The sequence below is a fragment of the Brachycentrus maculatus genome, unplaced genomic scaffold (assembly GCF_059751285.1).
Source record: "Brachycentrus maculatus isolate JH-2025_06_01 unplaced genomic scaffold, ASM5975128v1 h1tg000011l, whole genome shotgun sequence".
Lineage (NCBI taxonomy): Eukaryota > Metazoa > Arthropoda > Insecta > Trichoptera > Brachycentridae > Brachycentrus > Brachycentrus maculatus.
This window is the reverse complement of record NW_028280765.1, coordinates 482,073-507,674: the sequence shown is the minus strand read 5'-3', so window position 1 is coordinate 507,674 and position 25,602 is coordinate 482,073. Positions and strand designations below refer to the sequence as shown.

Below are 25,602 nucleotides of genomic sequence, written 5' to 3'. Positions count from 1 at the left end.
TTACATCTCACCAATAGATGTCGCTAGTGAAGTTCTAGTGATTCATGAACAAGGTTTCTAAATTGGTTCATATATATAGAACTTCCAAGAATTTGAGTAGTGTGGTTGTCAATAATGGGTAGAATTGGTGAATGTTACACGTGTGTAAAGTGATCACTTAAACCAGCCTATGACGGTCGTAAGCCCCGTAAATGCCCAGACTTCCATATTCTTCTTCATCTTTGATGAGATGTCAAAAAATAATATGAAAATAACTCCTGTAGGTAATTGGAGATAATCCAGATTTTGTGAACAAGTATTTGGACACACTCAAAATGTTGTTATTATAATACAATATACTCATCAACGAATAAATTTTTACTGTCTTAAATTGAACCATTTTCAATGCCATTACCTCTTGTATAACCATTAATGTAGTATTTAGTAATTAATATCACGTGTAATTAATTGTTAAACAATAAATAATTAGTTATTGGTGGAAATTGTGTTTATTGAGGGTGGTCTACAAATCAAAAAGTACATCTGATTAAAATACCATGATTGAGGAATGATAATTAATACAAAGAGACTCATGACAAAATTAAAACGATAGAATTCTTTCAATCGTGTTTGAATTCAGTAGGTAGTTCAGTTACTAGAAAATTAAAATAATAGGCATCTTATTATATTATTATTCAAAATTAAGTGGTAAAGCCAATAACGACATTTCATGTTTTTACTGATATACTCGTATGTTTAATATGTGACGATTATTTTCTTGGTTGTTTTCTTTGATTTACCTATTTATGATTTACAATTTTATAGATGAGTAATTATATCTATCATGGAAGATATTTTTGTATGAATATATCCAGCTTACTGTATAATTAATTGGGTTTCAGTGGAAATGTCTCTATCAGGAAAAATGGATAAAAAACCGAAAGTTATTTTTATAAACTATAATATATATTTCTTGATTGTATTTTACATTTACCGGGAATCGAGCCCACACTACGATTGTAGTACAGATGTAGAGAAACGCCAACATTAACCCAATCCCTTGAATAAATTTGTAACCGAAAATGATTTGAGAGAGAGCAATATTATTGTTTCAAAACGTCTAGGTGGTGTCGCAAAAATTTACCTACGGGATAAATAAAGATTAAAATGTTTTTGCGTTGCGCAAAGTGTTGCGCGCTATCGATCTTGCCAACATTTTCGTAAAATTCCTCAGGAGAAGCCGGACTGTTGACTGTCGCCAATAGACCATCCGTTCCAATAAAACAGGATTCGGCATTTTGTGTCCCAGCTCGGTTTACGATACCAATGTCCTTCTCTTTTTTATGTTATACAAAATATTTTTTTTAATGTCTCTCAACGTTTGACGCTCCTATTGACTAAGTTAACTTCAGGAAGCCCAAAACTTCCCATGACTGTCCAAAGCTTCGGTTACATGCATACTTTGTGTGCAATGCGATCCAGTATTCTAACATTTGTGTACACATTTACAAAAACTGATTGTCCGCGAGTCTGGCATTCAACGTGCGGTACTTTGTTCTCCGTGTTTGTGTTTATTTACCCAAGTAACTTTAGGTCGACTGTACGCGCATACAACAAACCTACACGCATCAGCATCATACATATGCATCCGACCCAGATGCAAGCGGAGCGCATTGTAATATTCGACCGCGGACATCAATGGTCATAGCAGTATTTGGTGGTCAAGTTTTCTTCTCGACGGTGCTTGAACCCTTTTTATTATTTGTCCTCTTAATTAAAATGTGAGTTTAAAACCTTCTTGTCTCGATTGTACTAAAAGACTAGAAGGTGCCCGCTTAACGTAAGGTGGATGTAACCACCTGTCGCCTTATTGCGGTGACCATGCGATATGTGATATTGATTTCAAAAAGATTATTTTTTTACACTTTATTTGCATTGTACATATTTATTGATGCAGATCCATGTCAAGTGGGCCTCGACATTGTATTTACTAAGCCAACTCCGATGTCGTCTCTGGCTCGGCTGTATATGTCGTAATTTTTTAAATAATATAAATTAATAAATTAACACACTCTACAATGTTCCAATACAGAACTTACTTAACGTTTTAAAAAAATTCATTGATTTTCATAAAAGTAATAAATAATATATAATCAAGAAATTAAGGAGTGTTATGGGATAAAGCAAAATAATCCATCTTTGTACACTGTTACTGGATATGAATATGTATAAACATTTTAATATTATTTGTTGATTTGACGTTTAACTTGTAGATCTCCGTAATTTATATTTTAACTATTAAAATTGAACACCGAATTTAAGGGTTTACTAAGTTGTTTATTTTATTTTCAAAATCCTAAAAATAAAATAAAATTCGTGATAATTGTTTCGCCTTTTTAGGGCATTACAAAACTACTGTATCTTGATAATGCTCTAACAAGGCGAAACAATTATCACGAATTTAATTTTTATTTAAATTTAAAAATAAAATACAATTTAGTAGACTCTTTAAACTTTTAATGTTAAATAATAGAGTTGTACGAATTTAACGTTAAATATAATATATAAATAAATTTGATTTTGGTACTAAGAATATATTTCAATAGTTTTTTTTTTCACTGATTCTATATTATTTTTTTCTGATGGGATATGAGTGTAAAATTTGGAGTAATTGCACTAAGCGCATCGACTCCATTTAGAAATTTGAAGTTACTTTCAGTCTATTAAGAAAAACTTTCCCTACAAACAGTTTTGTAGGGAAAGCGGCAAATTAAAAACCGTATGCGAAATATTTCAATAGGAATTAAGTTTGTCTTAAATAATTTTTTTTGGTCACCTTACCGGTTATGACGCCTCCAATTCACACACATATTTCAACCTGTTTTCTCTACTAATATTCCTACTACAAAAGGTCCTCGTCGGTCCTGTACAGAACACTATATACATGGTGTGTCTAATAAGAATCCAAAAGGAAAAGGGTTCCTTCGGCAGGTGCGAGTAACCCCGGTCCTCCGTCACCTGTTACGCATTCTTAGACGAAGAACAAAAAAACACCCATTTCAGCACAGCTGTGTTGTGCTTTTTTATGGCAGAAGGATAACATAAACACATTTTAAATATTTTATTCCGGCTCGCAATCTTTGTTCTTTTTTACAGCATTGTGAATGTGTCCAAATACTTGTTCACAAATCTGGATTATCTCCAATTAGGAGCTATTTTTTTTAACAATATTATTATTTTTTCAAATAAATGTGAAATATTGGTGTTTTTATCATTTACAAAAATAATTCAATTGCATACTATTTCTGTGAGCCTAAGCAACTCATTATTGGAAGTAGGTATAAAAAAATAGGTCTTTGCGGTGGTATGGACATGTGGAGCGAATGGATAGCGAGAGAACGACTAAGAAAATATATGTGGCGAATGTGAGAGGGAAAACAGAACGTGGACGACCGAAAAAGACTTGGCACGATCAGATCAATCGGAACCTAAAATCTGGCGGTGTCAAAAGTCTGACTAGATGTATGGATGTGAAGGAGGCGAGGAGTGTATGTCAGGACAGAAGAGTGTGGCGTTCCATCCTCTCTGCCTACCCCTGCGGAGAAACGGCGTGATGGTAGTAGTAGTAGGTATAAAATTGTGAAAGAGCGAACTTCATGTTTCCATGTTCTTCTTCATCTATGTAGAAATGTCAAAAAACAATGTAAAAATAACTCCGAATTGGAGATAATCCAGATTTGTGCACTAGTACTTGGGTACACTTGTTGTACACAATGTTGTAGATAAATTGACTGTTTATTTTATAAGCTAAAATAAAATTTGAAAATGAGGTTTTCTGGCGTTTCTCAAGTATGTGAATATAATCCAAAATTCGGAACGCACAAACAAATGAAAAAGTCTGTGTTTAATAAAAGTTTTCTGCATCCCAACATAGATGACTCTAATGAACTCTCGCATATTGTGTTACGAGTTTGATCAATATATCTAGAAGTTTCAAGAATTTGTGTAGTGTGGTTGTCAATCGTGGGTAGAATTGATGAATGTTTAACGTGTGTAAAGTGATCACTTAACCCAGCCAATGACGGTCGTAAGCCCTGTAAACGCTGAGACTTGTTGAGATGTCAGAAAATATTGTACCTTATTCATGTTTTCTCACGTCACAATATCATTTCTTTTCAAGCACAGTTAGTTCGCCAGACAACATTCATAATTTAATATTACAAAACTTTGCAGACGTTACGAGATTGCTAGAGATTGTAGATATAAATTTAATATGAACATGCTTTTTGACACGTGGTCCGTGAAGCATAATGGTACTTTTTGTATGACTGAGCGCAATACAAAAAAATGAAATATCGCTACTGTAGAGACTTATAAAATTAATATACACAATTGTAAATGGAAAAAAAATGCTACCCACAAATAAAAGACCTTTTTAATCTTCTTCTTCTTCTAACCCTTATCCGCACTCAATGGTGCATAGGGCGCTGCATCGTATTGACGCAGTGTTATCTTGATCGTTACTTATATGGAGGCAAGGTGATCACTCCTGCGCTATTAATAAATATTAGAGTGTAAAATCACTAAAATTTATTTTCAACCCCCCTGGGAATCGAACCCGGACCTCCAGCGCGATAGCTAAACACGCTAACCATTACACCACGGAGACGGACATGTTTAATTGAGTATATTAAAAAGCCAAACTAATTTTGGTTCAAGTATATAAAGAACAAAATTTCATGTTTTAATAACTTCCCTACGAATCCACTTATCGATCAGTATTGTTAGGAAGATAATGATAAGAAAATTTATGAATATATCGTAGTCGTACAGGAGAAAGTGACCAACTAACAAAACGTAAAATGTTCTGGAGGGCCATTTAAGTCACTTTTGCTTGGCAAGAAAATAAACATCAATGAAGTTAGTCATTTTCAACTAGTCAATATACTATACTTCCAAGTTTAAAATCATTTGGGATTTTTTCAGGGTGATTTTAAGCTAGAAGGATATCAAATAGTCAATGATCACATTATTGTAAAAAATGCACTAGGTCACTTTCCCCTGTATGACTACGATATGTTTTTACCAAATACAAGTAAATTCGAAGTTATCCACAATGTGTAGCAAAGGCATAATGTTTTCTATGTATTTTCAGCCCTTGCAATCTTAAAAACATAATTTAATTGTTACGTTTTTACTATTTCAATCAGAATGTAACATTTACTATGTAAATGTAATGTTCTTATTGTATCAAAACTGATCTTTAATTACACGTTTGAATTTAACGTGATAAGTCCTACGCTTCAGGAATTAGTCCAGGGTAAAAAATATATTTTATTTATTGTTTCGGCATTAACTTTGTGGTAAGACATGTTACAATGATTAAAGAAAACACTTCGTTTTTTACCACTTGAGTTTTATTATAGACTACATGTAGAAACATGTAGTCTATAATAAAACTCAAGTGGTAAAAAACGAAGTGTTTTCTTTAATCATTAAAAAAAATATATGTATTAAAAATCTCTTATATTTATTTTGACCAACTTGGGAATCAAACCCGCAACCTTCAGCATGGTAATCAAACGCGTTTTCTATTTTAGTATGCAGCTAGACAAAAAGTTATTATTTATCTACTTAAAAAAAATGCACAAACCGCTTTCTATGTAACGATTAGTTTTTTCATCCTGTTCGATTTATTTCACGATCATCAAGTCGTTATCTTGTTAAAATGTTTTTTTGTTCTTTTTCGTATGTTGTTATTGTAATTTATGAACTTTTTACAACATTTTGAGTGTGTCCAAATACTTGTTCACAAAATCTGGATTATCTCCAATTACAGGAGTTATTTTCATATTATTTTTTGACATCTCATCAAAGATGAAGAAGAATATGGAAGTCTGGGCATTTACAGGGATAATATAAGAGTTTCTGCTTAGTAAAAAGCTTCTTTACATCTCACCAATAGATGTCTCTAGTGAAGTTCTAGAGATTCATGAACAAGGTTTCTAAATTGGTTCATATATATAAAACTTCCAAGAATTTGAGTAGCGTGGTTGTCAATAATGGGTAGAATTGGTGAATGTTACACGTGTGTAAAGTGATCACTCAAACCAGCCTATGACGGTCGTAAGCCCCGTAAATGCCCAGACTTCCATATTCTTCTTCATCTTTGATGAGATGTCAAAAAATAATATTAACTTTTTTATATGCCCGCCCTCTAAATCGTGATATGGTTTAATACCAGATTATTCTCATCGTCGATTTTGGTTACTTAAGTGTTGCTTAACAAATCCGCAAATGTATAATATAATAATAATAAAACCCTTATCCGCACCCCAATGGTGCATCGGGCACTGCGTCATATAAACGCAGTGTTATCTTGATCGTTTACACATGAAGGAAAGGTGATCAGCCCCCGCTTCAGGTACCAGTCCAGGGTAATATTGAATAAATATTAGAGTGGAAAATCACTAATATTTATTTTACCCCCCTTGGGAATCGAACCCGGGACCTCCAGAACGGTAGCCGAGCGTGCTGACCATTACACTACGGAGGCGGACAAATGTATTACGTGTTTAATAATAGATAACTTTTAATATTTCTAATTAATTCATAATATATTAACAAAGCGAATGGTGCACAGAAATCAGTTATAGCAAATAAAAAATATTGGTAAACGGAGAGATTTTCGAACAGGTAGATGATTTCGTATATTTGGGTATGTTTTCTAGAGATGGAAAGATTGATAAAGACATAAAAAGGAGAGTGAATGCTGGGAACAAAGTGAATGGTGCACTGAAATCAGTTATAGCAAATAAAAACCTATCAGCGGAAGCTAAACTGGCAGTGCAGAACAGAGTCCTGGTTGCAACCCTATGTATGGCAGCGAAACATTGAGTTGGCAAAAGAAGGATGAAAGTAGATCGAATGCAGTCGAAATGCTATCCCTCAGACAAATGTGTGGCAAAACGATGTATGATAGATGCTCGAATGGTGAAATAAGGAAATAATGGCAAGGCTGAAGCATTATCGATAAAATTAAGAAAAATGTGTTGAGATGGTTTGGACATGTGGAACAAATGAGTGATGAAAGTAAAACAAATATTTGAGGCCAATGTAGTTGGCAATGAAGCAGAGAAAGGCCGAGGAAAATAAGGCACAATCAGGTATGTCAAATACTGGACAACGCCTGGGTCAGAAGTCGAAATAATCGACGGGAAGTATGTATGACGAGATGCATACATGTGGAGATGCATAAAAGCGAAGAATATTTGTAAAGACAGAGTGGTATGCCGTTGTATTCTCTCTGCCTATTCCTACGGGGAAGCGGCGTGATGGTTAGTTAGTTAGTATATTTACGTATCTAGGATACTTTTTGTAAGATTCATTTTTTTCTTCTTTATTTAAAATTATTTTGCATTTCACAATATAATATAAATACAAGTACAAAAAAATATGTAATATTGTATAATACAAAAAAATCCCACAAAGGCATGGCCTGTGTGTGGGTAAACATTATATTTTAGGTTGTAGTAAAGGGCACTGGCAAGAATACAATAGATGTTATCGGAAATGAAATTAGATTAAAAGTGTTAATATAAAGTATGAACATTTGATTTTAGCAGAAAACAAAACATCTAAAGTTAGAAAATATGTACCATATGAGTTATATATACGTTTCAAAGAAAAAGGTGCATGCTTATGTATTTATATGATTGAATTATGTAATATCCCTGCATTAACCATTCATTCATTTACAAGTGTGCTTTACTCTAGTAGATATTATAATTATTTAGAATGTCCCATATCCCCTTTATGTAGGCGATTTAGTCTTCCTAATCTTAGCCCATAACCCACTATTGAACATCCTCCAAAACTCCTTCTAATTTAATCTACCCTCCAATCTGCTTTAGTTTGCTCATAGAAGGGTCTGTGTTATATGGAGGGACAAGGGACATGTTATGCAAAAGGGAAATTAGCAAATCACAGCATCAACCTAGGTACGTTGTTGGCGACGGCAGTTTACTACAAAGTTCAGGAAATGCACATCACAGCAACCAACACTTTCTCACATTTAGGTCGTAGGTTGTATTAATTGAGAACCCTTTGCTCTGAGCAATGGTCAAGGGTGCCATATTTCAAAATTAATTGTTCACATTTACATATTTAAAGACGGTGATTTGTTTGATTACATCTGGGGTTCGAAGCCTTGTAGATTGTAGCAAATCTGTTTATCTATGCGGGAATATTTTACGTATAACACTTTTTTGCAAATATTTATGTAAATTTAATTTATAACAAAGTGAATTCCACACACGAATCTATTCGCATAAATAATGGAATTTATATTATTTTTTGACATCTCAACCTAGATGAAGAAGAATATGGAAGTCTGAGTCCCTGAATTCTTCTTCACCTATATTGAGATGTCAATAAATAATATGTAAAATAACTCGTATAATTGGAGATAATCCAGTTTTTTTAACAAGTATTTGGACATACTCAAAATGTTGTAAATAATGGAATTTTTGTAATTATGGATTTCAGATAGTTTAATAACTACATATTACAATAATGTGCCCTCACTGAGTTTTCCCGTGCCGAGGGCAGATTTTACAATGCTTATTTACAAAACTATATGAAAGAAAATTGTTTATGACATGCAATCAAATAAAATATGACCGAATGATACGATATATTTCATATCTACCCACTTCCATTAAGCATTTATGAATAGCTCTTTTTTACTTAGTTTCGTTTTTAATGATTTTATAGATAATGGAAGCAGGTTGCACAAGTTTATGTATTAATTTTAAATCAAACACAGATTTTTTGAGTCTACTAAGTTGTATTTTATTAACAAAAAACACATAAAAAAATTTAAATTAATACATAAATTAAAATGGAGTTCTACAAATTAAACGCCAAGTCAATAAATAAATTGCACAAGTTTATTGCATAATAATCAAAGTTTTTTTTTAAAATTAAACCAGCCTATGACGGTCGTCAGCCCCGTAAATGCCCAGACTTCCATATTCTTCTTCATCTATGATGAGATATCAAAAAATAATATGAATGTTTTTTTCACCAAAAGAGGTATATGTTAGGTTTTGTTTGATGTGTTTTTATGTTTTGTCTTTAGTAATTCTATGTAAGTTTCCACAATGTGTGTAAATTGTAATTTGTGTGCTTTAATGGGAGGTGCTTTCGTGTGTTATGTGAGAGTAATTCTTAAATCCATATGTTTTTAAAACGGGTTTCATTAGTTGTTCGTACATACTTATAGATTATTTTATTTAAAAAAAATCATTTTAAAAGCGAAGCTTTAAGTCGATATAACATATTATTGTATAAAAGCTTCCAGAAACTATTCGAAAAAGCTTACGGACTCAAGAATTAAAAATAATTTAAAAAACAGCCTTTGAATAATGATCGAGAAAGTTACATTGTCGTCCATACGCCTTTTGGATTAATTATACTATAAGAAAAATCGATACTCTTCGAGCAGTGTTTTTAGTGTAATATTTGAAATCCAGTGTTCATTACACTTATGTATTACTTATTACCTGTTTTACATATGGCTGTCTGTGTTCTAGGACCTAATATGTATGTAGTAAGGTCCAATAGTTTCCAGTATGGCGGGGTTAGAAATGTACAAAAAGAAAGGTACAGAAATGTGAAATTTTAATTGAACCATAAAGTTTGACGTTTTCAATATGTCGGCAATAAATAAAAAAATAAAATTCAGACAGTCCACAGAAAAACACCTTTTCGTAATTTTATCATAATACATTTTTTTTATTTATCAAGGAGTCATAATATACAAGACATTCTTAAGACCAATAATGACGCATTAATGGAGACAAAAGCCAACACAATCAGAACCAAAAACCTTCTCAGAACATCGGAAATGAAAGTCTTAAAGGCTACAGGGAAGACGCTCAGAGACAGAATTCGAAACGAAGATTTTAGGCGGACCTGTGAGACCGAAGATGTCGTACAATGGAGTAGAGAAAGAAGAAGATTTGGAGAGACCATGTCAACAGGATGGATGAATCGAGGATCCCATGCATTACGGTTAACGAGATACCACCGGGTCACCGCCTTCCCGGAAGACCATCAAAGAGACGGAAGGATAGCTGGGCACCAACATCACAGGAGGAGTCACTTTCTTGAAAAAACTGATCTTCAGATCTATTATAAGAAAAAGATGACAAAATTTTAAAAAAATTCTCTGGGCCGAACATTTGGACCTAACTACGTAAATAAATTGCTCTTTATTCTAATGCAATACTTTATGCTTCATCTGATACGAATAAGGGACAAAGAAATATATCAATTTTGGTACAATAATAAAATCATGTGGTGAGTATACCACTCACTTTTTTTACTGATTCGTTTTTATTCAGGGTGTATATTCCATTGATGCTGCCATATGAAAACGAAATGAAATTAACATTTGCGAGCGAATTTTATTTTATAAAATATACTCATGAATATTTTAAGTAATCGTGTTTCAAAAACCGTACTTTCACTTTTAATGTTGTAACGCCATCCCTTTGTACCCATAATTTAATTTACCCCCAACAAAAAATAACATTCACTTCCACTAACAATCCGCGAAAATTATTATAAACTCTCATTTTTACTTGTATGCCCTAAAATTTTTAATTTAAAATATAATAAATGTAAAAAAAAATTCACAGCGACACTAGAACGAGACAAGATAGACTGTACAAGATCTCTGTGATTTTTTTTATATAGATTAGATAAATTTAGCTTTTTGTAACATTGTATGTGCCAATTTGAGGAGAATCGTCCCAAAATATGCATTTTCAAAATCATAATTAATTGTGTAGGTGGAAATTTCATATTTGTTTAATATAAAGCACGTTTTTATCAGTAACAGGTATATAAAAACATGCTAGTATTTCAATGATTTTAAATTTTAATTTTAAAGCAATCGACGAATAACTTTAGGAGTTTTAATATTTTTAACAGACAAACAATCACATTTTTATTTTATTAATTATTGATTCGGAATTAACTTTGTGGAATGACATGTTGATGACTTTAAAAATTAAACACATGTTTTTAATAGATTTATATTATCCACTGACACTTCGTGATGGAATTGCATTTTTAATTTATTATTAGATTAAAACCAATATTTTTAGCTTTTCCACTTCTTTTTTTTTTTTTTTGTGTGGAAAAGCTAAAAAAAGTGGAAAAGCTAAAAATATTGGTTTTAATCTAATAATAAATTAAACACATGTATTATACCAATTATTGAGTTTTATTTCATTACACACTACTAGTTTTGAAAAGTACAGTTGTATACATCAACAGCTGATTACAACAAAAAAAATACTTTCAAGTTTTGTACTGACATTTCTTGGTGGAACTGTATTTTATTTAGTTACTATTTAGTTTTTTTCCATGTAAATTTTATTTGACCAGCGACTGGATCATCGTGACAGAAAGTCTGATAATGTCGGTTACAATGAAACCCGGTCGCTGGTCAAATAAAATTTATATGGGAAAAACTATAAATTTGTTATTTTATTCTTTAAAATAATCAACTTTTTTTTTATATAGATTAACTTTTATAGAATATTTTGGTTTGTTTTGGTTGGTTTTATAGAATAGTTTAATACTTTTCTACCCGACTTTTACAGTGTTCTCCTAGGAAAGGCTCGATGTTATTATATGATAAAAACAATAATATTGTCGTAATCATATTTTCATCATGTTATTCGCAGTATGGGATGCCTAACGATTTCATTATCAAAACGTTTGCGGCGGTACAACCTTATTTTACGATGCTTTCTCGATCTAATCTCGCTCATTTAGGATTCTTTCTTTTCCCACCTGTCATAACTTAAGAAATAAAAATACTCAAATCAAATGCACGTCCTTTTCCGATTTTTTGTGTATTTCACTTCTGGTATTTAGGCCCCTCGCACACATGCCAAATGTCTCACAATAACGCCCCCGTCTCGTCATTATTGTATAGTAAGGCCGAAGGGCTCCGATACTTTTTATAGCTCGGGGCTAGGGCTTTGTTTTTATTGCATTCGACCAAATGCTACGATTGTAAAATTACTCTGAGCACCTATTCATTCAAAAGACGCAATTAAATTACATCCCTCGTTTGGATTTTACAACCAGCTTAATTTATATAATTTTTCTGCGGTCGCTTTTAACGGGATACATTTGTTATTGTTTGTTTATTTACATATTTCAATAACTATCCCCTTTAAGTAGTTTGATTAACAGCAGGTGACTCAAAGACCTTAGACGAGATTCTTCTTTTTTTTCATCTTCAAACCCTTATCCGCACCCGATGGTGCATAGGGCACTGCATCATATAAACGCAGTGTTATCTTGACCATTAACACATAGGGAAAGGTGATCAGCCCCTCGCTTCAGGTACCAGTCCAGGGTTATATTGAATAAATATTACAGTGAAAACAAATGTTCAATTACATAACGTATATCGTCTACAGCACGGCTGTCCAAACTTAAAACACAGTAAGGGACATTTTTTTGTAGTACGTTTTTTTTTGCATTTTTGGACTAAGTAGAATCTACTTAGTCCAAAAATGCAAAAAAAATGTCCCTTACTGTGTTTTGAGTTTGGACAGCCGAGCACATCTTACGGTATTACTAAACTAATGTAGGTCGACTTTGAGGGTTTCTAAAAATACCAAAAAATACGAATTTGTAAAAATTATTCAATTATTTATGATTTTCATCTTCTTCTTACCCTTATTCACACCCAATGGTGCACAGGGCACTGGATCGTATCAAAGCAGTGTTATTTTGATCGTTAATTATATAAAGGCAAAACTGATCAGTCCTGCGCATCAGGTACTAGTCCAGGGTTGTATTAAATAAATATTCGAGTGAAAAATATTTGTTATGACCCCCCCTGGGAATCAAACCCAGAATCTCCAACACGGCAGCCAAACGCGCTGACCACTTCACTACGGAGGCGGACTTTTAGATAAAAGTAATCAATTAATGGTTTCGGTCAAAATTTTAATTCTTAGATGTGTTGAAAAGATCAAATTTTCTTTATGTTGTAAAGTGAATACAAATTTAGTAAATAAACAAAATGAAAATTTAGTTTGTGAAAGTTATCATTTAACATAATAATTACGTCCAAACAATAAAATGGGATCCCCTTAATCATTCCATTTAAACCCTTATCCGTACCCCAATGGTGCATAGGGCACTGCATCATATAAACGCAGTGTTATCTTGATCATTAACACGAAGGAAAGGTGATCAGCCCTCCGCTTCAGATACCAGTCCAGGGTAATATTGAATAAACATTAGGGTGAACAAATCACTTAATCAACAATAATAATTATTCAGGGGTGATTATAGAAAATATAGATATACATACTCGTATATCTGATACCTACTGATCTGTCAACAGTCATCTAAATCAATTTCGTATGAATTCGTAACTTCAAATCCAATTTAATGTGACACCAAATGACGTTCGACATACCTGTAGTCTTTTTGTTCTTTTGTCATAATTATTTTATATCTTCCCTTGTGGGCAATTTTATCGGTGCAATCATTATGTCACGTTTGTCAATAAGAGTTTGGAACGTATTGTATTTTTAGATTAATCGCATATTCAATTACTGGTCGAATAATATTTCACGTTCAATTATGATATATCGCGAATTACTTTTATTTATGAAATTCATCCAAAAAAACTTATTTCTGATACTATAATGGTTGACAAGATGTTTATTTATCAATTAAAGTACTTATATATGAAAAATTATAAAGACAAGATTTAAAAATAAGACATTTAATATAAAAAAAAACATGCAAACTCAATACAAATATCTCGTCAGTATTTTTGCCCAGAATTTTTACTCATGAATTACAAGAAATCATAGTACCTATAAACATAAAGAGTATATTAATTTAATAGTAACTATAAGTAATTCGAGCATTCTATTTAATAATTGTTGTAATCGTTTAATGAGACGTTTTATGAGCACGTGCGATGTCAGTCATGTTTTTACTTTTGTCATATTTTTTTATAATTTTGACTTTGTTCTCCATTATTATGGCATGTCTTCTTTTATTATCAATTCGATAGTTAAAACATTTGTTTGAAATCTTAGGTGTTAGAAAAAAAACATTTAGAAAAACGTGTAAGTACGAATTCATGTAAGTCGAAATCACGTAAGTAGAAGACTTACTTTACAACTTATTATACTAAAAAAATAAATGTTTGATTTAACATTCAATATATAAATCATTTTGGTATCTTGAAGATGAACTTTTCGTTAGATTCACACCTGACCACTTTCAAGTATTTGGCATACTTGATCGTGCCAAGTTTTTCTCGGTCTTCCTCTGCTCCTTTTTCCAATTACATTCGCCTCATAAATTTGTTTTACCGTTCTTTCCTCACTCATTCGTTCTACATGTCCAAACCATCTCAACACACACATTTCTTAATTTTATCGATAATGCTTGTCTTAGCTTTGCATTCCTTCCTCATTTCACTATTCGAACATCTATCATACATCGTTTTGTCGCACATTCTTCTAAATATTTGAAGAATCGCTGTTTATTTGAAAATGGTTTCTATTTTTGGGACTTATTAAATTATCTTGTTCTATTATTTATTTATTGTAACCAGATTTTAAAATCCGGACAGTGTCGCGGGGATCATTAAGGGTTTTTATTTGGCAGACGATGGGAGAATTGGTAGTGACGCCGCACCTGTTGGACCTCGCCCCACTGACTAATGACCCAGGTACAAGAGGAGTATCCACGCTGGCGCGTCAAACTTCAACAAAATAGCGTCGTTAAAATCTTACTATTTTACGACTCTAACCTTTCAAAGTCCGCGTCGCCCGAGCCATAAAAGGGCGGGAAGCGAACTTCCAAATTATTGGATGTGTCGGGAGTTTTTTTAGATGACATTTGTGACTTTTATATATTTACAGCTACCTGTTGCTATTGAACTGTAAAATAAGGATGCTAAATCGTTTTGTCCTTATTAAACACTTATTTTTTTCGGTAAGTGGTCGTAAATTAAAATGCCCCTTTATTAATGCTGATGCCAATGAACAGAGACCATACAGCAAATAGTTTTTTTGCTGTTTTTGTATAATTTATTATTAAAGCAACACTCGGCACTTTTCATTTTATGGTAGTTTTTTCCTCGCTTGACTTTTAAAGTAAATGATAAAAGCAGGTAAAATCGCATTAAAAATCCATAACTTGTTTAATGGAGCTGTTATTTCGTTGATAAAAACTCCTCTTTATCACGTTGAAAAGGGCATTTTCCCTCTGTTCCCCGCGACATTACGAACACTTTAATGAGATATCTAGTGTACGCTCAGTTTAATAGATGAAATGATGATTTTAATAGTGTAAAAGTACCTACATAGCTTGTTCTATAAGTTTAATAAAAAAAATATTATGTAGCATAAAGAAAGAATATATATTCATGCTTGTGATAAAGTCGTAAGCAAAGTTAAAATACATACTATATATAAAACTTGTGTGCATCATGACATACGGGATTAAATGAAGAGCGAACACCGGTTTAACGAAAAACGCGCTAAGAGTGTCCGAAATGAAGGCTCTAATGAGCGTATCTGGCATGAATCTACGAGATTGAATAGGGAACACCAGGATAAGAGATGTATGCGAGATCGAAGATGTCGTTAGGTGGGGAACGCAACGAAGAATGGAACCACTCGACTCCTTCACATCGCCCTGCACGGCCAACTCCAAGTTAGACAAGTCCCGGGCAGACCACCAAAGAGATGCATTCACAGCTCGGAATCGATATAGCAGGAGGCTAATCCGTCTTAAAAACAGGCTTCAAGGCCTACACCAAGAAAAAGAAGAAGTAAAGAATAAGGTCGTCATGTCGCAAGGTGTTTTGTGTAATAAAAAACACTTATTTTAGTTTAAAATACCAGTTTAAAAAATCCTTTTCTGATCATTTAAATGAATTCATATTTCAAAAATTAAACACTCACATAATACCTCTTGTAATTTTGTTCGCCTCATTAGTGTAATGGTCAGCACGCTCGGCTACCGTACTGCAGATACCGGGCTCGAAACCCAAGGGGGGGTCAAATAAAGATAAGTGATTTTACACTCTAATATTTATTCAATATTACCCTGGACTGTTCCCTAAAGCATAGGAGTGATAACATTACCGTCATGTAAGTAACGATTAAGATACCACTGCGTTTATATGATGCAGTGCCCTATGCACCATCGAATGCGGATAAGGGTTTAAAGATGAAGAATAATACCAATTGTTTTTTTTCATTACACACGACTAGTTTAAATTTTTTTTAAATATTTTTACAGACACAAGTGATTACAAAAATCAATGTTTTCTTAGTCACCTGTTGATGACAACATCTGTAGTCTTCGAAACTAGTCGTGTGTAATGGAATAAAACTTAATACATAAGACACACAAGGTGGCTTGGCTTGGTGGGTCTCTGCAAATAAATATTTTAAATATATTATAAATTTATACATTTCATGTAAAAAAAAAAACTCGTATTTCCATTATGTGGATAGGTAAGGTACACGAGTGTTAGAAGCGAAAGGGTACGCTGATCAGCAAGGCGTCCACTGGCCGCGCATTGCGATCCCCTGGCCCGAGATCGCGTGACACGTGCGAGGGGGGTACGAAAGCGCTGAAGAAACGAGATGGAATAAACATAACAAGTGCAAGGTGCATCTGTCGCGTGGCAGCGATGCAGCGGTCCCCAACCATCCGCTCCACTTCCTTATCGCCTCTTGATTGGATAATGATCGCAATCACTACACGACAGGTGGACATTTACACATTCGATGCTCGTACTCGCCGCATTGTTTACCTTTTATTTGCAAAATACACGCTCATTTATAAGTCAGCCTTCATAGTGTAACGGTTATCGCGCTAGGCTACCATGCTGAAGGTCCCGGGCTCGATTCCCAATAGGGTCAAAATAAATATTAATGATTTTTCTCTCTGATTTTCTTCTTCTTCTTCATGAGCCCTCTGTCCTCCACTGCTGGATATAGACCTCTTCCCCTTCATTCAGTCTGTTGTCCTATGACCTTAAACGACCTGTACGGTACCTGAAACGGTAGGCTGATCACCTTTCCTCCATGTATTTAATTATCACTGACACTATACGATGCAGTGGCATTTGAACCATTGAGTGCGGATAAGGGTAAGAAGTAGAATTTATAAGTTACCCGTGTAAAGTATGAAATCGCCTTCCTTATTCATTAAAAATAGAGGATAATGTAATGCACCATTTTAACCGGAAGAGATTAACATAGCAAAAATCCGTTAATTCTTTATTTTATTTTACAACTTTTTCATAATTTCGTAACGAATAATATCCGAAAAGAAAATCAAAAGATCTTTGAAGAAGTCAAATAATATTTTTCAAAATTACTCTTAGAATTATTTTATTACTTTTTTTAGTTTGTTCGATCACACAGGATTGGAGAAAGCTGTATAATTCACAAATTCTTACATGAGGACACCACCTTCAGCCCAAATTCCACATATATCAAAATTGCAACTAATTTACTAATTAATAATTAACTAATTTTCTAATATCTGGGATGGCTTCCATCTTTTCTGAAAAAACAAGTTTAGACACCTGTAATAAATATATCGTTAGGTACTGTCTGAATACCGCATAATGTATTTTGGGAATCTTATGAAATAATAAAGTTTCTTAAAATTGCACCATACATTTTTCATCTCCACCTTTTTATTATGAACAGGCTACAAGCGTTACACTTATTATTGTGTTTACTTTTTTAAAACATCTTTAAAGTAGTTACATAAATGATTCTTGAGAGGGGTTATTTTATTTGATTGCCATTCACCCTATAAACATCTTTTCAATTTATGTAATATCTTAAATAAAAATCATTTCGATTTTAGTAAGCATATGACGCAATTTTCTTTCATTTTTTTTTTTAATCTTATAAAGGAAAATGTTGGTTATCGCACTTAATACTCGTTTTAATTAAATGTATTATAACAATAGTGTTCTTAAGAAGGTTATGGTATGAGAAACAGTTTTGAGGGAAGCCTCAAGCAACACTAAGCAATAAACCTGTTAACAGTCGATAGACCGTGATAAATAAAGCTGGGCAGCGTGAATATTAATATAGCGCTTTTTCTTGTGCGCAAAAGCACTCATAAGGCAGTTTTAATTAATTACGGAATATGTATTCTTCGCTAACAAGATCCATCTGACCAGTACTCTTGTATTGCTAATGAACAATATGCCAGAGAAGAAGGTTCACTGAACACTTTTATGTTTGTAGGAATGGAGAAATCGTTTGCTCTTTTGTCGGTGTAATTCAAATACTGTTCAGAATTTAGTCTGAGTTATTAAAATATTTTTCCGGAATTTTGCTAGCATATCATATATTGAATAATGTTCGGGTACAGATTAGATGGTAGTAAGATAGATCCTCCGAATCCAGTGAAGAAATTTCAAATGAAGTAAAGCGTTGCCTTTCGAAACCATACTAAAAAAACCTATAAACACATCGCTCACTCCTTTCAAAAACGTCATATGTCAAAAAACTTGATTTTTCAGAAGATCGTTTATAATATTATGAAATGTATTAAAAATAAATATCAAGCCACTTATTGAACTTTTTACTGTGCAACAGATCTTTTTAGGTAAAACCTGAAAGTTTTTTCTCCATTAGAAAAATTATTAGTATATTTAAAAAAATAATTAAACAATACCTTTTCTTCAAAATGCAAAAACAACACTTTCTGCCCTGTAGCGGGTAAATATTAAGTTAAAAATATGCCGCTTTTGCTGGGATATAGTACATTTTATGGGCATTCCGAAAACATGCACAGCTGAAAATTGACGATTTTTCATAAATGACGTTGTTGAAAAGAATGAGCGACATGTTAATTAAATCCGTTGACAATGGAAAAAAATATTAACGCAATTCTTTAATATGATTTTTAAATAACCTTGTTGGTCATGGGTCCGATAAAGACTGCTTATAAAGTAAGGCGTAAATCTGTTTTCGTACTCCATGTATTACTGTTAATTCTAAAAATTCCAAAAGCCATTAGAGATTCCAGGTTTTTAGAGCAAAAAAAATCATTACAATTTTTTTCTAACTCGCAAACATAAACAATAAATAAAAAGTACAAGTTCCTTCTCCAAGTACAAAAGATTCTTGTTTTTATTTGAGATAATGGCGTAACTAATTTTAAGATTGTGAACTAAAATGTCTAGAAATTTAATTATTTTTAAAAAAATCTTGTAACTGTATCAAATAAATAAAAAATATTAATATGTGTTTTTGTTAATAAAATACAACTTAGTAGACTCAAAAAATCTGTGTTTGATTTAAAATTAATACATAAATTAAAATGGAGTTCTACAAATTAAACGCCAAATCAATAAATAATATAATACTCTTTTATAAATTACAAAAAAATCATGATCCCTTATTACCTACGTAAGCCAAGCGCCTCACTAAACGTAATTTGAAACGTCACCAAGTCTCGCATCCCCATCCCTTGATCATGTTTTACGTACCCAACCTGCGTAATGGACGCGTGATGAATACATTCTAAACATTGTGGGCTCAAATACTAAACCTGTTCGGAATAAGTAATTAAAAATTAAAGAAATTATCCGTTTTGCAATAAAAATATTATATTCTCAATATTATTAATATTTAAAGCATTTACTTTGTGGTAAGTCATTTTTATTTATTTTTTTTTTACAAAAATGTTAATAAAATTAGTATATAACCACTGTATTGTTTGCATGCTGTGCTAGTGATTGTCCTGACGAAGAGACAGGTACGTCTTGAAACCGGTAGACGTAAAAATCTCGGTGAGTGGTTATATACTAATTTTATCAACATTTTTGTAAAAAGTAAAAATATTATGATTGTATGTAAACACAATACTTACTGACATGAAATTTCCTACATAACTACAAGTTTTTTTGACATCTCAACATAGATGAAGAAGAATATGGAAGTTTGGGCATTTACAGGCCTTACGACCGTCTTAGGCTTGGTTAAGTGATCACTTTATACATGTGTAATATTAACAAATTCTATCCATGATTAACAACCACGCTACTCCTTTTTTAGAACTTTTAATATATTGATCAAACTCGTGACACAGTACATGTGAGTTCACAACAGCTATCTATGTCGGTATAGGGAAAGCTTTTATTAAGCACAGACTCTTATATTCCCATACTTGAGAAACGCCTAAAAGCCCACGACGGTCGTAAGCCCTGTTAATGCCCAGACTTCCATATTCTTCTTCATCTATGTTGAGATGACAAAAAACAATTTAAAAATAACTCCTAATTGAAGATAATCCAGATTTTAAAATGCTGTAAATAAACTAATTGGTAAAATTATAAGCTTAATAAAAATTGAAAATGATGTTTTCAAGCGTTTCTCAAGAATGTGAGTATAATCCAGGATTCAGTTTAATACTACAAATGATCATTTTAAAAATATGTATCGAAGCATTCAAAATGAAAAAAACCTGTATTATTTTGATTACATACCACAGATTATAGTTTGGTTTGAATGGACTATAGTTTGGATGGATTTTCGTTGCCAAGCGCCACGAAAAAAAGCCTTTATTGCACGGAGATCTTCAATGAATAGAAAAATTAATTGATTTCCCATGTGGATTTTACTGCTGCAGTTTAGTACATACTAATGCAACTGTACTTTCAATGCAATTTACTCGAAATTACGTACGCGTACTATCTAGTAGTTATATCGCGTAGTACGTACCATACATCGCTCACTCCTTTCAAGAACGTCATAAATCAAAAATTGACAATTTTCAGTTGTTCGTGTTTTCGGAATGCCCAGAAAATGTACTACATCCCAGCAAAAGCGGCATATTCCTAACTTAATATTTACCCGCTACAGGGCATAAAGTGTTGCTTTTGCATTTTGAGGAAAAGGTATTGTTTACTCTAATTTTTTAAATAAACTTAATGTTTTTCAACTGGAGAAAAAACCTTCAGGTTTTATCTAAAAATATCTGTTGCACAGTAAAAAGTTCAAAAAGTGGCTTGATATGTATTTTCAATACATTGTATTATATTTTTAAACTTTAAAAACGTTCTCCTAAAAAATCATGTTTTTTGATTTATGACGTTCTTGAAAGGAGTGAGCGACATATACAATATTATACCTGCCGATATTACTTCACGCGAAGGTTGCACAACGATAAAAGCTCAGTAAATATTGGCTTTGCTCACATTAATTTATTGATAGTAAAAATCAGTTGCAGGTATAAAATTACAATATTGTAAGAACGTAAGGCTTGAAATCACGTATTCGGATGTGTATATTTATCTGTTAAATATGATGTATTCCTTGCCGCATCGTTGAAGTTCCTAAAATCGTGTATTATATAATACGCACTTGTTTTACGATGAGTATTATTTATTATTTGTTGAGGAGTAAAGGCTAATATTAGAATGTTTGCATGAACTTCATGTGTAGAAAGGTAAAAAAGAAATACGGTAAACCCCCTTATTACGTTGAGATAGGTAATGGAACATTATAGGAGGGGAACTTTTTTAAACTTTATAAAATTAAACAACTTTGTTTTAACCACTTTTTTATTAGTACACTTTAACCTACCGGTTTTGGTTTCATTTAGGATTTAGTTTTTGGTAAGGGAATGTAACTAATTTTAAGTATTTTAATGTTTTTCAATTTAATAAACCCTGATGATGACAAGGTTCTTGTCGAAACCGGTAGGTTAAAGTGTACTAATAAGAAAAAATGGTTAGAACAAAGTTGTTTAACAATCTGCGAAAAACATTCAAGAAATTATATTTTTTTAATTGTATTTTAATTTAATAATGATTCATTTTAGTAATTTTTACTGGTTAAAATGTAGTAATACAATTAAAAACATTTACCCCCTATAACATTTCCTCCAATAACCGGGAACCTATCTCAATGTTATAGGGGGGTTTACTGTAAATAATATATCATTAAGTACTGTCTCATACTATAAAAATACAGGCTATATATAATATGGGTAGGGTTTGTACAAATGTTAGTCTTTTTTTAAATAAATAACCTAATTTGAAGTTACATGTATCTCGTATTGACTTAATATATCATACATATCGACTACATAATATTAATTACTAATAATAATAGAGTAGCAGATGTTAAAATAGTGTAATATTTCCCCCGGTTATGCCTAGTTGGTATATTTTTATATATTGTCTCAATGAGGTGAAGCATATATCGTTTATATGTAGAAGAAATTCTCCGTAAAAAGTCTCCGTTATTGCAGGGCTTACGACCTGACATTTGTCTGGCTTAAGTAATATCTTTGTATATTTATGTAAGGTTCACTTATTTTCTAAATAATAAGGATAATTTTTTCCGGAGACAAAATAAATTTAGAAATTAGAATATTTTTTCAAAATTTTGAATCTTTTTTTGTTTTTATACCCAGCTTTTCTTACATTTGTGGAGCTAAGATCTTCTTTTCCATCCCGAAAGGTATGACCATTTCCAATCACACATAAATCCTTCCAAGGTGTACATTATTAAGAAAAAAATACAAACATATGTTTTAATACATATTGTACCTATGTAAATATCATTGGCTATAAAGCGGACACACCATTTTTTTAACAGTAATTTTTATAGCATCCAATGTGAATAATGTGTTTTTAATTTAAATTTTACTTGGTAAATACCACTATTTCTTAAAATCTATCTTTTTCGTCATCCTTCAGCGTCCCAAGGACACGACTCTAAAATTTAGACTTAACTTCAAATACGGTATTTGAAAATGATGCGGAATGCATCGAAACATGTGTCACAATAGATATTAAGAAATAGTGGTATTTACCAAGTAAAACTTAAATCAAAAATTGATAGATATTATCACAAAGTGACTCAATTATTAACAATTATTGAATTATGTATGCTAATTTTGGATGTTCTTTCATTTCCAGGTCTCTACAGATTTGGGCGGAGACTGGGCGGCGGCATTCGGATATCCTGAGAGAGCAGAGGTCTGAGGAGGGCGGCTGCGGTCTGGGCGGGCCTCTGCGGTACCCGGGAGCCATCGTCCTCTGGCTGTACTGCCAACAGGTCTGTTTATTTACTTACATTCCTTGTGTTCATCACCATGCTTGAAGAACTCCTTGAGAGCCTGTTTTGTATTCTTATGTTTTCTTTCGCTCGTCTACATATGTTGAACCGTATGGGAGAGTATTTTTTATTTAATTTTATTTATTTCTTTAGTTAGCTTGTATTACATTTAAAAAAAATTACACTTAATTTACATCATATATATATTTACATCTTCTTACAGTAAACAAAACATTTATTTTTAAATTCTTTCAGACTCTTTTCATTCTTCATACGTTCAGGCATCATACATATTCAAACCCTTAAACATTATCCAATTTTGTACTCTGTTTTTTTTTTCCAAAAATGGCAGTATTATTTTTTCCCTATATTTCATTCATTTTTTATCCAAATATTTCATTTCATTCATTTTTTTATAGTATGTGTGAAGATGTTGAGAGAACCGTCAACTCTACGTCTTCTTTGGGAATGTGGCCGGAGAGGTAGCTTAACATATCGCTCACTCCTTTCAACAACGTCATAAATCAAAAATTGGTTTATGTCAATTTTCGGTTGTGCATGTTTTCGGAATGCCCAGAAAATGCACTATATCCCAGCAAAAGCGGCATGTTTTTAGCTTAATATTTACCCGCTACAGGGCAGAAAGTGTTGTTTGTGCATTTTGAAGAAAAGGTATTGATTAATTATTTTTTTAAATATACTAAATATTTTTAAAAGGAGAAAAAACCTTTAGGTTTTACCTAAAAAGATCTGTTACACAGTAAAAAGTTCAAAAGTGGCTTGATATTTATTTTTAATACATTGTATTATATTTTTAAACTTTAAAAACGTTCTCCTGAAAAATCAAGTTTTTTTATTTATGACGTTCTTGAAAGGAATGAGCGATATATAATAACACAATAAGAGTTCAACACGTCAATTTGATAAAATTTGTTCACTTACCGTTACCACCCAGATTCTTTCGTTATCAACGACATTCCTTTCCAGATTTTTATTCATTTCCAGAATAATCACCAACATAGGTCATCCGTTTGTAGGTAATATACAGTACCTAATAATCATTTTCAATAGTCGAAATAATCCGCGGGTATGTATGATAAGGAGATGCATTTATATGAAAGAGGCGGAGAATGATTGCAAAGACAGAGTGGTCTGGTGTTCTATTATCTGCTTACCCCTGCTGAGAAGCGGTGTGATGGTTAGTTAGTTAGTTTGTTAATATCATTATGTATGTTGGATTTTTTCGTTTTTTAGATTATATATAGGAAAAAATTAAAAAGACATTCGCTCCTTACCTGTCAATAACTCTTTTCCTTTCATAACCATAATTTTATTTTGAAGAATAACTTGCTTTTTTCAATACGAAAACCATGTTTTAAGAAAAACACTCAATTTTGTATAATAACGAATACTGGGCCTTAAATAATTTGATCGAAGATATACGAGTATTACTATTTTTTATTTGTTTCTAAAGTGTCTGAATTTCAGTTGATATACGGAGGGGGGGGGGGGTATAGATGAAAAATAAAATTTTCTTCGTTTCAAGTAATTTGGACAAGAAAGTGTTAAATGCTATTGTACCGTTACTTTCTATCAATTTATGTTTTCATCGAAATACCTCAGCGTAGTTTGACGAGAGGTGAAGTATGTAGTACGTACCCACTATTGACCTCGGCATCTTCAGTACACGACCTCATGAGTGTTATCTTGCCGTAAACTCGTCTTTCTCCCACTCGCTGAACGCCGATGTCCATTATCTAAAGCGCTGTAATAGCTTAATGTCTAACATAAAAATAATTGTTTTAATCTGCCAACCCTTAATACACCAAGAAAGCGAAATTGGTCTCAGAATATTCTCACAATGAAAGAGAATGTTGAGATTTTTCAGATCGTAAAACAACTTTCAATCTGAGATCAGATTTACGTACTAAGTTAGAAAACTTTTAAGCTCCAAAGTTTTAGTTTATGTAACTTTTAAGTGCTCTCACTTTTATACATTTTTAAATAATAATAATCAATCTAATACTTGAAAGCGGTCGGGTCAGGAGTCGTAATAATCGTCGAGTACGTATGAGGAGATGCATGAATGTAGAAGAGGCGAAGAATGTTTGCAAAGACAGAGTGGTGTGGCGTTCGATTCTCTCTGCCTACCTCTGTTAGTTAATATAATAAAACTTTCGGAGTCGGATTGTGGTTTTGTGATTATTATCTCGAACTAGAGAGTTAGAGTTCCTGTATTTTTTTGACATCTCAACATAGATGGAGAAGAACATGGAAATCTTGACATTTACGTGGTTTACGACCGTCATAGGCTGGTTTAAGTGATCATTTTACACACGTGTAACATTCAATTCTACCCAGATTGACAACCACACTACTCAATTTGTTGGAAGTACTATATATACTCGTATGATCCAATGTCGAAACATTGTTCTTG

At 32.5% G+C, this 25,602-nt stretch overlaps 1 protein-coding gene across 1 annotated transcript in view; it reads left to right on the top strand.

The window, feature by feature from the left end:
- The window catches only part of LOC148313455 (tRNA dimethylallyltransferase-like), a 343,114-nt gene that overhangs the window by 273,994 nt on the left and 43,518 nt on the right, over positions 1–25,602 (top strand). Inside the window, exon 4 of the mRNA XM_088262214.1 lies at positions 23,027–23,165. Coding sequence (XP_088118340.1) covers positions 23,027–23,165 — 139 coding nt within the window. The remainder of the gene's footprint in view (positions 1–23,026; positions 23,166–25,602) is intronic.